The sequence below is a fragment of the Pipistrellus hanaki genome (genome assembly GCF_964339955.1).
Source record: "Pipistrellus hanaki genome assembly, chromosome: 10".
Taxonomy (NCBI): Eukaryota; Metazoa; Chordata; class Mammalia; order Chiroptera; family Vespertilionidae; genus Pipistrellus; species Pipistrellus hanaki.
In genome coordinates this window covers 29,027,220-29,045,808 of record NC_140512.1, presented here as the reverse complement: position 1 = coordinate 29,045,808, position 18,589 = coordinate 29,027,220, and the positions used below count along the sequence as shown (strand labels likewise).

Sequence of the window (18,589 nt, the reverse complement as noted above, 5' to 3'; positions counted from 1 at the left end):
CTTAATGGACTTATTCTGAAACCTCACGTTACTGAAAACCTGTGTGTGTTAAGGTTGAATAGTAATAAGAATTAATAGACTAATCCTCACATACATTTTGTTACTCATAAGTCAGTGTCTCATTCTTTCAATCATACAAAACATGGAGATTCCAACCCTAGGGAATAAGGTACCTCCCTGAAGGAAGTGTGCAAGAAAATCAAAGCTTTCATTACTTAAAGGGACCAACGATTTTGTTGTGTGTTTCTTTTTTAATTAAGGGTGTTTACACAGAAACATAACATTGATTATCCATTTTCTACTTTATTAAACTAATTTATTTCAAATGCTTTCCGTCGCGACAGTGGACACGGAGCCAGGGTGGGATGTACAGCACGGCTGGCGTCAGCGCAGAGCGCCAAGACTGCCGTCAGCTTGTCATCCTCACCTCCTCACTTCCTGATACATCCTTCCTCAGAACTAATAAGAACCGAAGAGAAGTCAGATAGATGACAGTGTGAAAATTGAACTGATGTGCCATTCTAGATCACTCTGCATGCGCTCTGATACAGCGGTTTGCTTTCCGGGACACTTTAAATGCACCAGCGCCTCTTGTTTGTGTTCTGGGTGTCATGGGCCCATGAGCATGGTTTCTGAGCAAGGGGAACATTACTGTTGAGAGATCTTTAAAGTCAACCCATGAAAGGAATATACCGTTTACAGTGACATAATAATGATCTTATTAGCAGTGATATTGCTGCCACGGGGACTGACTTGCCATCAGAAAATCAGGCGTGCATAAGCCTTCTCTGTGTTTGAAAACTGGGAACTTGACAGGGGGATCGCTTTGTAAATTATATAAAAGTCTAACCACTATGCTGTATACAATAATATAATATTGACTGTCAACTATCACTGAAAAAAATGGGAATAATCTAAACAAATAAATAAAATAAAAACTGTGAACTTGGACAAGTTACTTAACATCTTTAAGCCTCAATTGACAAACTAATAGTACTATCTAAGAGAGGTTAGGATTTGACAATAAAACCCTGTAAAGTGCTCAATAAGTATTATGAGTCATCAGCATAATTATATTATTAGGTAATAATAATTACTACTAGTTTAACTTCCAGAACCATTAGCTGCTGCATTCCTCCCTCTTCTATGAGCTGGTTCTAGGTCACCAGCCAGAAAATCTTCCATAGACAGAGGTGGTATAGTAAGGTTTAAGGTTTCTTCCAATTATATTCTAAAGTCAAACCTAAATTATTATGGGATTATCTGCTATTTACCACTATCTCTACCTATCTCTCCATCCATTAGTGTTAATTATAATGTTATACATACATTATGATTTATCATTGAGGAATCTGATAATGCTTTCTCGAAAAACTTACCCTTCTACAATAGTTCTGTTAGCCAGTCGTATACAATGTTCCCAAAGTATGTTAGACACGGGCAAAGGTATCCGAACTCTCTTAGAAACCTCATTTAACCTCCTGTTAAACTGTTCAAATTCCTAAAAGACAAAAATCACAGCTGTATGTGAATGTAATTATAATGCTGCACTGTTTTCCCATCTCAGTGGCAAAAAGATTTAGGAGGACTCAGAATCAAACCAAGTAAAACCAAAAGAGATAATGCCTAATTTATTCAATTTGTTACACTTAGAAAAAAACCTTAATAGTGTTTAAATTATGTTGTAATACAGAGTATGTACATTACATTTTATCTCAAAGGAAATAAGTGTCATCAACTGATTAAACAATGCTAACCATGTTCAAATGTTCTTACATCTCAATTTTCTCTATGACTGTCAGTATAGATAAAAAGAGCTTGATAATCTATGTTTTTAAATTCCTTCAAGAGGCCCAGTTAAAAACAATGTTTTAAATTCAGAGTGAAGTATCTGTATTTGTGGCTATCTATATTCCTTAGAGAACAATTTGATAAATTATTCTCTTTCTTAAATATTTTAAAGTAAATAATTATATAGCAAACTAGAGGCCCAGTGCATGAATTCATGCATGGGTGGGGTCCAGCAGGCCTGGTCCCAATCAGAGCAGATTGGAGCTGGGTCTGTTGGGAGAAGATTGGGAGAGTATAGCTGGCCAGTGATAGGGCTGGGCTGGCTGAGGGAAGGGGTCGAGGGCAATTGGCCAGCAGGCCCCCTCCCAAATTGGGGTTGGAGGCCTGATTGGGGGCTAGCAGCCTTGGGGAGGGACCATGGGTGGTGATCGGGGTGAGGGGGGTCAATCTGGGGTGAGGCCAGGTGGGGGGAGGGGCTGCAGGTGGTTGGCCAGCCATCCCCATCCCCTATTCGGGTTGGAGGGGGGTGGAGATCAGGGGCAGGCCTGCTAGGGGAGGGGCTGTGGGCCTCTCCTGGTGGGGCAGGCTGATGGGAACAGGGGGAAGGGAGGGGCACTCTTGATTGGGGTGGGAGAGTCCAATCAGGAGTGAGCTGGCAGGGGGGAGGGGCTGCAAGATTTGGCTGGCCAGTACCACCCTTTAATCTGGCCAATTCATTGGCCATAGTGGGCGTCATAGCAACCAATCATTATGGCCGTTATGGTCGCTGGCTTTTTGTATATATATATAGATGATTTGAAAGTCAAGTAATAGCTGCAAATTTTAAGATGGACAAAATAAACGTAAAATATTTTCAATTATAGAAAACAACATTTTTGTTACTTATTAGTAACTTTATGATACCACTCCACTAAAAATAAAAATATGTGTAACCAATTTAGACAATTCCAACAATTACATGAAGGTAGCAGATGGTACACCCTTCAATAAGTGTTTTTTGAACTATTATTGCCTAAAATATGTTCATTTACTAAAGTATATGCTATTGATCTTTCATTGATAATATATTTCAAATAAAGTTAAGAAGGCTTAAGATGACATTTTTCTTTAACAGAGAAGTTACACAATGCTAAACAAGTCAAGATGGACATGTGTTCAAATTTTCTAATGACACACAGGGAGAAAGAAAACCTAATGTGATCACCAGTCAAGCTACAAATCATTATTATTATGTTATCCTTTGCTACTTCCTAAATTGCAATTTTTTTTAATCACAATTTTTTGAGCATTTATTTTGACAGTTAACTGCTTTTAATTATTTATGAAAAAAAGTACATCTTCAACCTACTAAGCTTACTTTTGAAAATACAAGTTAAATAAGTAATTGCTCTTCAATTTTTCATTTCATGAATCTAGTAGAGCAGTAGTATTTGCTATTGTATTTAATGCTTCTTTACAGTAAACTGTGCTTTTGGTTTCAAGAGTTTCTTTCATATTTTAAAGTTAAAATTATATGCTTACTGTATAAATGTCGTTCTACTCATTGCTAAATTCATGTGCATGAGTGCTTGTTGATAAATAAATAGAACCATTCCTTTTACTGAGGATTCTTTTGAAGCAACAATGCAGAGTGCTTTTTACCTAACAGTTTAGACTTGGAAAAATAATAGAACAAATGATCTGAAAAGTTTATGAAAAGTTTGAAGCTGATAAAAACTGGGTTCAGGTTAATAATGTGAATAGCACTGGTTCTTTCTTATACTAGTATATAGTACTGATGTCCTAGCCCTGGGGGAAGGACCATACCCTGCTGGGCACTGGAGCACTAGAGGGATTCCACTGCTATCTCTCCTTTAATCATTGGTTCTCAAGTGTCCCAGGCTATTATTTATGGCCTTGCAAGCAGATAAAAATGTTTGTGTAGCCAAGATTGGTTTGGCTGGTGGACAGAGTGTCGGCCTGCGGACTGAAAGGTCTCAGGTTCGATTCCAGTCAGGGGCATGTACCTTGGTTGCGGGCACATCCCCAGTAGGGGGTATGCAGGAGGCAGCTGATCAATGTTTCTCTCTCATGGATGTTTCTAACTCTCTATCCCTCTCCCTTCCTCTCTGTAAAATATCAATAAAATATATATTTTTTAAAATGTTTGTGTAAGTAAATGAGATAAAAGTCAGAAGCTTAAGGACCAATTTTCTTTTCATGGACAAACAGGAAAAACAAAATTTTTCTGAAAGCTGGTTTTCATTTTCCCAGATGCTCTTTCCTCACCTCAGACATCCACATGGTTCATGTTCACTTCAGGTGTCTCCCCAATTCCCACCATTATTGGAGTCCTCTAACCACAAGTGCTCCCTGCCACTCTTTATTCCCATTCTGCTGGCCATTTATTTTTTTCTCAGGACTGTTCCTCACCTGACACGTCATATCTTAATTTATTTCTTTACTATTATCCCTCGCTGGCATGTAAATTCCTTAATTCACAACTACATTGCCAGCATCTAGAGCAATGCTTGCCACATGTCAGATGATCTATAATTATCACATGATACATGATTTTTTTTAAATGACTACAATTCTTTCCAGAAAACTTATAAACATAAATCATTAAATACAAAGGTATTTGCAAGACACATTGCAAAGATAATGTGATTTCTGTAAAACACAACTCAGAATAATAATCGGGCATACCGTCTCTTGCTAATATACATACAACATTAGAAATACCTCTTGTCTCCACAGCCATGGCTATTGAGGATACGTAACATGAGGATCAGCCAAGTCATGCCAATCAAACTCTAAGTCCAGTGGAAAATTAGTGAGCAAAACAAAAGTTCTACAAAGTATTCTTGGGTCTAAAAGAACACAAAATTCAGAAAATAAGCCTAATCTAATTCAGGGACTTTAATATTATGATGCTAGAAATGTGGTAATACTGTAACTATAAACTCATTACTTTAGAGCGATTGCATTATAAGAACAGTTCTCTTAGCAGAATTGTCTTTAACAAAGAGTACTTGCCTTTAACAGGGCATCTACATATATGTTGTGCTGTGACATGATTTCCTTTACATCCCATTTCACATTAGCCATCAGGAGCAGCATCTGTTCATAATCAATGGCTTTACCAGCTACGATCCAGTAAATTGGTTTGCGTAGTTCACTGGCAGTTGAGACTGTCTGAAATAAATTGCACAGAAATGAAAACAAATGTTTTCTAAAGTACCAACAGTATAAAAGACATTTTGCTCCTATTTCTAGGACACATCATATCTGAAATAAGTCATTATTCATTTGGAGATTTATATTATGAAAATACTTTAATTTGAGGAAAAAAGTCTCACTCTAAACATAACTTTGAGACATTAAGTAAACTTGAGGCCATACACAGTAGTTTCTAAAAGGACTACAGATTTTCTTGGAGATAGCAAATAGTTCTCAAATTCTTTCATTTCTTTCCATCTCGACTCCCACCCTCCCCACCTCACAATTCCGTTGGACTGCATTTCTGTAACTGCCCTCCAGCCGTCTCCATGGCTCCAGGCTTGTCATCGAATGTCCCTTCTTCACACTGCCTCCCAAGCATACTTTCTAACACACACACCCTGACCGTGCCACTCCCCTGGGTCACACCCTCCCTTAGCTTCCTCGTACCCGTGGAATAACACTGTTCTGGCTGAGAGCCCTGCACATCTTGCGGCTCCTGCTTATCACTGCGTCATCTTCCTCGTCGCAAGCCCGATACCCTGCCCTGGCAGCCTGAGTGTCTCAGCTGCTCACATGCATCCTCTCCCTTCCCTGCTGCTCTCTGTAGAAGCCATCCCTTCATTGGGAACATACTCTCTACTCGCCTAGCTGATCAAGTTTACACATCACTTCCTCCAAACAGCCTTTCTAGACAACCTGCTTCCAACCACACCCCCTTCCTCCTGCAGTCAAGGTTAAATACCCTGCCGCTGACTCTTTCCCCTTTGTATATTTTAAGTAACTGGCTTTCTCTCTCATTGGACTGAAAGCTATATATGAGTTGCCCAAGAAGTACTTAATACAGCAATTCAGGGGCGAATAAACAAATATTCTAACCCAGCTCTCCTGGGATGTGGAGACTGATCACTAGTAAAAAAAAAAAGAAAAGAAAAGGAAGCGAACAACAAAACCCCTAACTCATGTGTGACAGTCCTCTGGCTCCCAGTGGAAATGACACCCGAGACAGCCCATCTCTGACCTGAGAATAAAATTGCTGAAGGAAGGGCTTTTTGACTGCAGGCATCACAGCATCCAGATGCGGCTGAAGGAACTCAAATTGTTCAGCCAAGAATACCCTGAAAAGAACAAATAACCCGCCTTACTAACACAGCACAGAGTTAGAGCCTGCCGGGTTTTTGTACAAGTAGTCTTTAAGGTCTCTAAGCAAAACTTTAACAATTAAAATTATTCTCCACGTTAGTGAACTACCACTTGACATGCTCATTTACATTCTACATAAAAATGAAAGCTCAACTTATCACTGAATGTGAATTGAGGCAGAAGAACGGTGACTTCAAGGGAGCTAATTTGGACACAAAGGTGTCGTTATGCTGCTTTGCATGTTAAGATATAAGCGCAGATAACACAAAACACTGGAGAAAGACTTGAAAGGATTTCATTTAGAGATCCCCTTTAATTATATACAACAGACCCCTGAATTCACAGATTTAACATCTGACACTTATCAGAAGTTACCCAACAGTCATAACATGTAACAAAGGAACTCGACTGAGACACACATGTGAGCTTCGGGCCGGGAGGCAGGGGTGCCGGAGTCAGAGGCCCCGGCTGGAAGACAGCCAGTAGCTGCACTGCTTTTCTCTATTTTTTGTTATGAACACAAAAACGCTTATGTTAGCATTGACTGCGTTTTATGGGAGAAGTTCTATGCTTCAGATGTATTTAGACCTGGGGGATTTATAAAGGTCAGGATGCACTCTTGCGGATGTCAAGGGTCGACTACATTTAACACTGAGCTGACAGCTAGTTTCTCCAGAACCACAATTCAACAGGAAAATAGAAAGTACACTAGAACATCTTTTAAAGTTTTACTTAAAGCAAGGATCACGTTGCTAAAGACAGAAACTTAAAAGATTTCCCTCCTTCCATTTATGTAACCAAAAACCAAGCATGCAGTTTTAAAAATCCACTGGTAATCTATTTTAGGGTATACTCAGAAATACCCATTGATATTTCAAAGTGGAAGATATATATATATATATATATATATATATATATATATATATATATATATGTCTAATTATACAAGGCTTACTTTAATAGCCTTTCTTAAATATTCAATGGTAAAGTAACTGTTTTTAACAACTTACAGGGATTCTGTGGCTACCACTCTTTCAGCCAACCCATATAATGTGTCCCCGGAGGTCAAAACCACGAGGTGACTTAGGTGTGGGCTTGGGACCTTCTCCTTTCTCTCTTCTGCTGCTGTGAGTGTGGCAGTAGGATCAGCTGTAACTTCCTGAAAATACAGCACATACGTACGCAGTGTGAAATAACAAATCTAATAGCAATAAACCACGTGATGTTACCAAACTGGAACTATAATTCAAACACTCTTAGGCTTGCATTAATTACATTTAGTTCTTGCTCTCCCCATGCCCCCCCAAACCCCCACCCTCTTTTTTGTATTTGCTCATGGCTGGAACATTGCTTTTTATGCTAAGTGAAAATGATCCAACTCTACATACTATAACCTGTGCATGAACTACAGTTGGCCAACACAAGGAATCTTCATGAATTGAGAGACGTTTCATAGAGACAACAATGAGATACCCTTTAAGAACTTACAAATGAGGGAAAAGAAATTGTCCCTTGAGGACTAAGCTGATAAGTATCAAAATTATGGTGTGATTAACCATTTTACACCAAGTCTAACCAAGGTAACTATGAAATGATCTCAAGAAAGCAGGAATAGAGCCAAAGCCGGTTCGGCTCAGTGGTAGAGCGTCGGTCTGTGGACTGAAAGGTCCCAGGTTCGATTCTGGTCAAGGGCATGCACATTGGTTGCAGGCACATCCTCAATAGGGGGTGTGCAGGAGGCAGCTGGTTGATGTTTCTCTCACATGGACATTTCTAGCTTTCTATCCCTCTCCCTTCCTCTCTGTGGAAAATCAATAAAATATATTTAAAAAAAAAAAAAAGAAAGCAGGAATAGAATTATTTATAAACTGAAACAGAACCAATTGTCTGGGACAGATTATTGATGAGAAGGAAGATGGTTACTAGAAATAAAAGAAAGGGATGCCCCCAAACAGCGAGTGTTGAACTTTAAAGATCCTCAAAGAAAAAATTAGACACACAAAAAAACCTGAAGTGTAAATGTAAATCTAGATTACTTTTTAAAGCAATTACAGAGTCACAAATTACTGACATTTTCTGTCTGAATAAAAAGGGTATCAAATGCATAGGACTCTGAGAGTATAACTTCAGTTTATAAATTTAGCAAAATGAAAATGAAACATTATAAAACGCTTCAACTTAGAAAATGGTTTTATTCTTCATTAGTCCTTTTTTTATATCCTATCTTCTCCTAAAGATAATATCTCTCTTCAATCTCTAATTACTGAATTAGCATTTAAAAGTTATTTGGGAACAACTGTGCTTTCTCTAGAGAGAATCAGGATAAGGAAACTATGCAAGTTAATCAATGTTGCAGTTCTATTATTTATTTCCTTCTACTTAAAAGGAAAACAAGCACCCACTCCTAAAAAACACACACAAAACAAATAAAAAACACAACCCACAAAATTACATACTGTTTGGTACCAACTGGTTGCTTGTGTTATGCAGTTTAATTCTGGTGGATGCTTCCTCATCCTCTTCCAGACTGTCCAAGTGTGGAACCCCCTTCCTCCTCGCCTCCATCACGGCTAAACAAACACCTATCTCGCTTGTTTCTTCCTCATGTCACTACTTCATCAGGACCAAGACCACAGCTGAACTAACTGAACTATTCTAAATGCCCCGCACAGGCACCTCTTCCACTAGCGTTTTCTGTTTCTACTCCACTGTCCACAGGTTTAACTGTCTTACTTTTCTATGATACAGAAGCGATATTTCTAAAGTGCAGACATGATCATACCGCTACCTTGCTTAGAAGTCCTCATTCACAGGTGAAAGCCTAATCTTGTGCCGTGATATTATTCCTTCACAAATGACACCAGCTACCTGACCAGCCTCATTTCCAGGTAATCTTCCCTGTCCTTCAGGTCTAGCCACCCTGGCCTACTTGCTATACCTGTCCTATTGACACTCCTGCTGAACCAGCTCTCTTCCCCTCATCTGCCTGGTTCTCTCCTCTACAGTTTTTAACTCTGAACTCATATTCACCTCCTTTCTGGAACATTCTCAGTCTCCCAAGAATTAGTGCCTTAGCTTGTTTGGAATCAGCCTGGGACCAAAGGGCCTGGGTTCAATTTCAGTCAAGGATACTTAACTCAGTTGTAGGCTCCTCCCCAGTTCTGGCCACATCGACGTTTCTCTCTGTCTCTCTCTTCCACTCTCTCTAAAAATCAATGGGGCCCTAACCGGTTTGGCTCAGTGGCTTGGGGACTCAAGGAACCCAGGTTCGATTCCGGTCAAGGGTATGTACCTTGGTTGTGGGCACATCCCCAGTAGGGGGTGTGCAGGAGGCAGCTGATCGATGTTTCTCTCTCATCAATATTTCTAACTCTCCCTCTCCCTCTCTATAAAAAAAAATCAATAAAATATATTTTAAAATAAAAATAAAAATAAATGGAAAAATATCCTTGGGTGAGGATTAAAAAAAAAAAAGAAGAATTAGTATTTTACTTGTGTCAATGTTATCGGCACATATACGTTTGTCCGTATGTGGCATAGATTACACTGCTTCAGTTACCCTGCCTCACAGGGGTTCTCAGAGGATAGGGACCGATTTCATCTTTGTCACTCAAGACCTTGGCACGACTCCTGGCATTAGCAGCTCTCATTCGTTTAATTAACAGAGATGATGATAACAGTGAGGATGATAAGAGTCTTCATTTCCTCTCCTTTTGTTCTCTTTCGAGCCCATTCCAATCAGGCTTTTGTCTGCCACACTCCAAAGAAATAGTTATCAAGGTTCCCAAGGCCTCCTTGTGGCCAAATCCAACATCTGTGCTGAACATCCATGCTCTTTAACCCACTGCAGCATTTTACATGGCTGCTCTTAAAAAACTTTCTTCCCAGGGAGGGAGGGGGACAAAAAAAAAAAAAAAAAAAAAAAAAAAAAAAAAAAAAAAAAATCAATAAAATATATTAAAAAAATAACAATTAAAAAAAACCCAAAAACTTTCTTCCCTTAATCTCCAGGTCACCATACCCTCCTGGTCTTTCTCCTACAACACGGACCACTTTGAAGACTCCTTTGCTAGTCCGTCCTCCTCTCCATGACCTTCAAATACCGAAGAGCCTAACAGTTCAGTTCTTAGACTTCTCTCACTTACATTCTACTCCCCAGTTAATTTCATCCAGCCCCACAGTTCTAATGCCATCCATATTCCAATAGCCCAAAATCTGCACGCTAGTGCTGACCTCACTCTCACCTTTTGTACATTTAACATATGAAAGTGAACTCTTGGTGTCCTCCTCAAATATGTCCCCTCTAAAAGTCTTATCCATTTCAACAATGGCACCTCCATTCTCCAGAAGTCAGTTGTCATCCTTGGCTCCTCTCGATATCATACACCACGTATACATCAACAAATCTTGATGGGTCCAGATCCTAATGTTTTACTACTTCCTCCACTAACTCTTTGGTACAAGTTACCTCATCTCTCTCTTTTACTGTTACACACTGAAGCCAAGGTATTTCTCTTTTAACTAATTGATATCATGTCAATTCTGCTTAAAGTTCTTCAATGGCTTCCTGCCTTCCTTAAAGTAAATCCAAGGGCTCTACATAATCTAGGCTCCGGCTACTTCTCTGGTTTCATCTACCATGGACCCTCTTGCTCTCTTCATTCTAATTATACTGGCCTCTTCGCTATTCCTAAAATATTCCAATTATGGTCCTACCTCAGGTCTTTGTATATTCCTTCAACTAAAACATTCTTCCCCCAAACACCTTCTCCCTACTAGAAAATAAGCTGCACATGGGTAGGGAGTTTCGTCTAGTGCCCCCCCTCCCCATCCAAATTATACCTGTAAGTCCCAGAACAATGTCTGGCATTATGTTCAAGAACAGGCACTAAATTAACATTTGTTGAATAAATGAATTCTCATCCAGGTAGTTCACTTCCCTACTTCTTCAAAGATCTATTTCAATGTTATCTTCTCAAAGGGGCCTTCCCTGATTATCTAAATAAAATTACATGCTTTTTCTCCTCTTTCTACCTTTTCCTAGTTCTTTGTAACTCTCACAATCTGACATTAAATGAGATATTCATCTATTCTTATCTGCCTCCTTTACTAGAAGGGAACATCAGTCTCCTACAAGGTACCTAGGAAGACAATATGAACAACAAATGAAGGAACAAACTCACAGGCACCAGTATGGTGGTTACCAGAGGCAAAGGGGGTCGAGAGGTAGGAAAGGGTGAAGGGGGCCAAATGTATAGTATTGGAAGGAGATCTGACTTTGTGTGGTGAACACACAATGCAATATACAGATGATGTATCATAAAATTGTCCAAAAATAAAGAATAAAATGTGAAAGAAAAACAACAATAAATATAGCTATCCAACTATTGTGCATCCCCTGAGTCTTGTACACTCAACAAAGCTCTTTGTTTTCTATTTTCAACACCTCCTATAGCACTCAATTTTTTTCTTAGTTCAGAGTTGTGAATATTCACCTCAGAGCAAGTTAAATAATGGTAAGGAGACTTAAAACCTTGAAATAAGAAAAACGAATAAAGGAATTGGGGAAAGAGAAAACTCACCTGGACCATATGACTAACCTAGCCAAAGTGGCCCCAATGGGGTAAAACTAGTACTAACAGAAGATAACCCAGCAAGATTGATTTGGCTGCATGATACCCGAGTACATGGTATCAAGCAGAAGCGTAGGAAAGGAAGGGCTGCTGGGGAATGTTATGAGTTCCCAATAGAAGGACAAATTCAGCTACTCTGTATGTATGCATACGCTATAAGTTAAATGAGCACAGATAAGCTTCCTTTAGTGATTGTATGAGCAGAAATCTGGAGTATTATGCTCTACAAGTACAACAAAGTCTCCTTCTAAGCATCAATCATGCACTCCTTTAAATTATTTTGTAACTAAACTAACAAAAACTGATGTGAATTTTCTGCCAATATGCACAATCTCAAACTCTGAATTTCATTCTTTCAGGACGAGATATCGCTATCTCTACAACATATTTATAAAATTAAAAGCTTCTTTGAGTTTAGATATTACTTGGTTAACCTAGGATAAAAGAGGGAGATGAAACTAGAAGGTGATGGAAGGCAAAAAAAGGAAATAATCTGAAGCCTGAGGGAAATGAAATTTGTATTTGGGTGTCACAGGAGAGATCAAAAGCACTTACCAAACTACCTCCTGACCTACCTCCGATTCAAATGTGTTGAGTTCTCCCTTTACTCACAGAGCTCTTTCACATAAAGCATTCTTGTAGAGACAATTGGAATTGTTCCCTCCAGTTCAAAAGGTTTCTATTAGGATGCCTTCCATTGCTCCCAGTTAACACTGGTATTTTAGGCATAAAAATTATGGTAATTATCTGCTTAAAGGCTAAAGTCCTATGTTCACATTTAGAGAAATAATGCTTAAAGAGAGCAAGAGAATCACAAAAATGTCAAGCTGACATAAATAATGGTATAGTAAACAGATCAGTGTTTCAGTTATACCAGTAAAATAAGGGAATGATATAAAACCTATTGAAGACACTGAGAAATAAAACCTTAATCTTTATTCTCATAGTGTAAGTCATATTTTTTAGCCTTTCCTGCCACCAATTATTACTACTGAGATAATTCATATTTATGAACTTTTCTAAACAAATTTAAAATACATTTTTATTATCAACGACTTAAAAGTTGGCCAAAGGACTTAAGCAAACAATTTAGCATTACCAAGTAGACAGAGGGAAATTCACATTTCTGGTGCCATTATCACCTATACCAGCTCTCTTTCCTACTCTTCCCCTATCAGACCCATCTTCTTAGACTTTTACTTGATGTGTCAAGCAAATTTTCTTAATTTACATTGGATTTACATGATGAATTATTTCAGGTGGCATCTTTAAGACCATAAGGGTTCCACTTGCTTTGTACTGCTAAGCAAAACTTAAAAGATAAATATGGAGAAAATAAAATTACTAAAAAAGCACTTATTAAAATTTTGACTAACAGAGAAATAAAAGGAAAAATACTGCTTCAATCTAGTGGTTCCAGATTCACTAGGCTATATTTTAATAACAAACCAATGTATTGACTTTAGAAATCAATTAATGTTCTCTGCCAATATAGATGCAACTTAATGAAGTGAAGAAAAAGAATATGCCAGCTTGTGAAAACCTTAGGTCAAGGTCTAGTAAATGACAAGTATATTTTCTAAAATAATAAACCAATGCTTATCAGTATGAGTAATAATGTAACATGTAAAACATTGGAAACTAATGGAATATTTCAGAAAAAAGTCTAATAAAATTGCTGTAGAGCAATGATTTTCCATTGGTGTGTTGCAAGAATTTTTAAAACACACAAAACCTGACTATTTAGTCAGGGGCACTGATCTCTTTACCCTTAGACTGTCAAGTAAATAGATGAAAACAGCCAACACAATAGCTATCCAATGTGAATGAATCAAAACTATACCCAAATTTTTGTCAGGTTGGCAAAAAATATATGTTTTTTGGTGCTGCATAATTTTAGCAATTCGTTTATGGGTGCCATGAGACGAAAATGGTTGCAAAATTGCTGTTATAGCTGCTAATCCTCCAAAGGAGTAAGGACCATGGAGAGCCTGGTCAAAGATCAGCTCGCCTTACTGATCATTGCACACTCTTCTGATTCAAAGTGCTGTCTTTAAGAGATGGGAAGAAGTATGTAAAGAAAAGGTATCTTTAAAAGACAAGATGCCAAAGAGAAAAACAGGCATATTTATTTATTGGGAAGGGAGGTGTAGTTGGTTTTTAAAAACACATTTCTAAATCTGACTACCAGTTCAGGAGAAAATTTATCCAGTGAACACAGAACTAGTCAGCCAGATTCCACAGATACACTGTGATCAGCAGATGGGTGGCAGCTGGTCTCAAAGAAACCCTCATGTGGTCCCACTGTTTCACATGGCCATGCTATTTTGTTATACACTGGATAGTGAAACTGGAAGCATTGAATCCATGCCTTAAGGTTAAAATCTGGAACTGTGCTTTGACCATCAGAAGTTAGTCACTAGTAGAGATGACAGAAAAACATCAGAGTGAATGACTCTAAAGGTAAATTACAGTCCATCAATCTTGAGGCACTTAGGGAGAAACAAGAGAAACTTCAGCAACAGACTAAGATCCAATGGTAAAGTTTATACTAAGTATCAAACAAGGAGAAGTAAAATAAAAACATAGATAAAGGCTAATGGGGTTGAAAGCCAATGGACTTTCAGAGAGAGAGAGAGAGAGAGAGAGAGAGAGAGAGAGAGAGAGAGAGAGAGAGAGAGAGAGAGAGAGAGAGAGAGAGAGAATGAGGGAGGAGATGGCTGGGGAGCTTTGACTCTGTAAATGAAAGTTAGGATTAAATGGATAAGGCCAAGAAAACAAGCCAGCAGACACGAAACTCACAAATTTGGAGTTTATTCATTTACTTTACAAACATTTCCGAAAGAAATGCTATGTGCCAAAGTGCTATGAAAAAAATACATATATATTCCATATGTACATATTTACAAATATGTGCAAGGCAAAAAGATGTCCAAATGGTAAGGAAGATGGTGAAATGGATGCAGGTTATTTCCTGTGCTCACCTGAGATAATGGTACATGCCTCACAATTTATTCATCTCTCTGCTCAAAGATCACCACCCTGTCACCCTGCTTCATTTTCTTCTCAGCACTTGTATCTGACACTATAGTTGTTTATCTGTCTCTCTACCCCAATAAAATATAAGTTCCAAGAAGACAGTCTTTTGTACAAACTGTGAATTCCCAGCACTACAAAAATGCCTAGCATAGAATAATTATTTCAAAAGTATTCCTTAAAAGACCGAATGAATGATTACATTGTTTTATAAAAACATAAGTATGCACATAATACAGAGATTATAAGAAAAGTGGAAAATGATTGCTTGTTTAGGTTGATGAAGGGATAAAGGATAATTCAGGGAACTCTGGGGTTAACTACTAACTTATATTAGTGCAGAGAAACATAGTGAACAGCAAAAATCTCTGGCTACAGTGACCAATCATAAACAAAAGATGCTCTTCTTTTAGATGCTTATGCTAGCTTACACACTACAGAGCATCAGCCCTGTTTGGTGACCTAACCTATCTTCTTAAACATGCATTTTATCGTGTGACACAGTCAAGAATCCAGACGTCCCACTGCCAGCCAATTAAAAGCATACTTGCATTTCAAAGCCATCTATACCTACACCTATACCTACACCTACACCTACACCTACACCTATACCTACACCTACACCTATACCTATACCTATACCTATACCTATACCTATACCTATACCTATACCTATACCTATACCAATACCCATCACAAAGACCTGCCAAACTCTGGGTTTGCTCCCACCTCAAGGCCCTTGCTCAGACTCTGAACTTTAATCTAAATGCCCTTCCTCTTTTTCCCATGCAGCCTGTTCATCAAAGTCTAGCACAGCTCCCACTTCCTCCTTTAGTCATCCGGATGTGAAATATGCATATACACCTTTCCTCTCTTTGAACTTGTAGTGGAAATATAACCAATGTCATTTTTGTCTATGTGTATGAATTTTCACTCCCTAATCAGACTATAGGAACCCTCCACTTAACTTCCTCTGAGAACTCAATGTAAGTCTCAGGCACTCATTATACACATAAACATATATTTATATGCAGTGGATTAAATGGCTAATTTCTATTTTCTATAATCCCAAAGAACTGATTCCAAATGATCACTTACCATATCAATGAGGCTCTCTTGTATTCTGTTTAAAGTTGTTCTTAGTCTACTACTACTAAGGCCTAGTCCCGTTGATTCCAACTGGAAAAGAAAAGGAAAGGTATGTTAAATAGGTGTGGAGATAATCTTGTAAATGTCATAACTTCAAATTAATCAAAGTGAATCATCTGATGAGTTTTTACTCAGATACTCAGCCTTCAGACGGTTTCCAAACGCCATTTAAAAATTCTAAAACATCAAGCAAAGAAACTCAGATCTTAGCCCTTAGGGAATAAGAAACTGTTTATACATGTGCATTTATTTACAGGTCACAATAACACCTATTAATCTAATGAATTTATCAGGATAGAGTTCATCAGAATTTCTTTCCAAAAGTTACTATTTTTAGTTAAAAATCTTTATATTTTAAACACCTAGAGACAAATAGTACACTGGTTATGGTCTGAAGAAGCATACTAATGCCAGATACTCCATGTGATGGACTAAATGTTTGTTGTTCCCTTCCACTCCCAATTCATATATTCAAGCTCTTATCCCCAATGCTGATTGATTTTTTAACACAAATTAGAAACAGCCTAAATCTTCATTCAAAAATTAATGAAATTTTTGTTATGCTCAGTAAACATTTCACAGTATAGAATTCTCTTCACTATAACAAAGCCAAAGCATTTATAAAAATCTTCACACAAGAACATAAATGAGAATTGAGACTTGACTGTTAAGAAGTGAAAAGCTGGCTCCTTGAGTGCTGATTTGATTGAATATAAATTTAATTTAAAGGTGATCATAGAGACATACAGACATCTGGGAAAACGTTAAGATATTCTATATGAGCCAATAAACTTAAAATGTTATTAAGAGTGATCTATAAAATATATAGTCTCAGTAACTGAGTCATAAAAATTATATGTGTGTGTGTTGCCCTAGCTGGTTTGGCTCAGTGGATAGAGCATTGGCCTGCGGACCAAAGGGTCCTGGGTTCCATTCTAGTCAACGGGATATACCTTGGTTGCAGGCTCCTCCCTGCCTGGGCCCTGATCAGGGCTCATGCATGAGGCAACCAACTGTGTTTCTCTCACATTGATGTTTCTCTCTGTCTTTCCCTCTCTTTTCCACTCTCCCTAAAATCAAGGAAAAATATCCCCGAGTGAGGATTAACAACAACAACAATTATATGCGTGTATAAGTACACAAGCATACACACACATTATTGTTTCTCATCTCTTCCTGAGATACAAGAATGAGAAATTACTTACACGAGATATGTTAGAAAGCTTCTGCCAAAATAGTTGTATAATGGCATGGTGTAGTAAAACATGAACTAATTTTATACGGTAATTTTACAATACCTATTTTTGCTAGGTATTACAATTGCATCAATTCATTTTCTTCTTTTTTCATTAGGTATGATATATAGTAAAATTAATCAATTTTTAGTGAATTTTGGTAATTGTATACAGCTCTGTAACCAGCACAATCAAGATATACCAGTAGAAGAGTTCCCTCACCTTTAAAAATGTCCTCAAACCTTTTGCACTTCATCACTCCCTCATCCTCTCACCCTTACTTAACCCCTGACCTGCTTTCTTTGTAGTTTTGCCTTTTCTGAAATTCCATATAAATGAATCATACAGCATGCAGTCTTATGTTTAGCATGCTTTTGAGATTCATCCATGTTGTAAGACTATTTGTATTTATCGCTCCTTTACTGCTTAATAGTTAGTATTCTATAATATGGATACAGCACAGCCTGTTTACTTATTCACCAGTCAATGAATATTTGGGTTCCAGTTTGGACTACTTGAATAACACCATTATGAATATTCATGCCTAGCCTTTGTGTAGACATACACTTTCAGTTCCTTTCATTTCTGGTTAATATATTTTTAACTATACAAGGTACTGCCATACTGTTTTCCAAAGTGGCTGTACCATTTTGTATTTTCTCAAGAAATGTATACAAATGCCAGATACTCCATGTGATGGATTGAATGTTTGTTGTTCCCTTCCACTCCCAATTCATATATTCAAGCTCTAACCCCCAATGCAATGCTTCTTGGAGAAGGGGCCTTCAGGAGATAATTAGGTTAAGGTGAGGTGATGACAGTGGTGCGCCCATGCTGGGGTGAGTACCATCATGAGAAGAGACACCATGGAGCTTGGTCTCTTTCCTTGGGAACACAGAGAAAAAGCCATATGAGGATGAGGCAGCTGACTTTCTGTCTGCTTATTCTATTAAGTGCTGTGTGGTATGAAAATCTTAGCTATCATTAAGTCTTTTTCATTTTCTCTTTGAAATATTTTTATTAATTGATTTGAGAGAGAGAGAGAGAGAGAGAGAGAGAGAGAGAGAGAGAGAGATCAATTTTTGTTGGTCCACCTATTTATTCACTCATTGGTTGATTCTTGTATGTGCCCTGACCCTCCAACAGATGACTAAGCTACCCAGACAGGGCCTTTCATTTTCTCTTGAATTCTATCCATTATTGCTTCATCTGTTTGAACCTCTGTTCTTAGGCACATACACATTTATTATCATTATGTCTTCCAGTTGAATAGTTGAATTGACCCTTAAAACATGAATCCCTCTATCTGTGGTAATAAATTTTGTTTTCAAAATTATTTTATCTGATCATTACTGTTTACATGGCATATCCTTACAATTCACATGCTTTCAACCCAGCTGT

At 38.0% G+C, this 18,589-nt stretch overlaps 1 protein-coding gene across 1 annotated transcript in view; it reads right to left on the bottom strand.

Moving 5' to 3' along the window:
* VPS50 (VPS50 subunit of EARP/GARPII complex) overlaps window positions 1-18,589 on the bottom strand; it is a 117,168-nt gene that overhangs the window by 3,651 nt on the left and 94,928 nt on the right. Inside the window, exons 22-26 of the mRNA XM_084897078.1 lie at window positions 15,903-15,983; window positions 7,146-7,294; window positions 6,014-6,110; window positions 4,810-4,968; window positions 1,380-1,501 (exon numbers count right to left, since the gene is read on the bottom strand). Coding sequence (XP_084753204.1) covers window positions 1,380-1,501; window positions 4,810-4,968; window positions 6,014-6,110; window positions 7,146-7,294; window positions 15,903-15,983 — 608 coding nt within the window. The remainder of the gene's footprint in view (window positions 1-1,379; window positions 1,502-4,809; window positions 4,969-6,013; window positions 6,111-7,145; window positions 7,295-15,902; window positions 15,984-18,589) is intronic.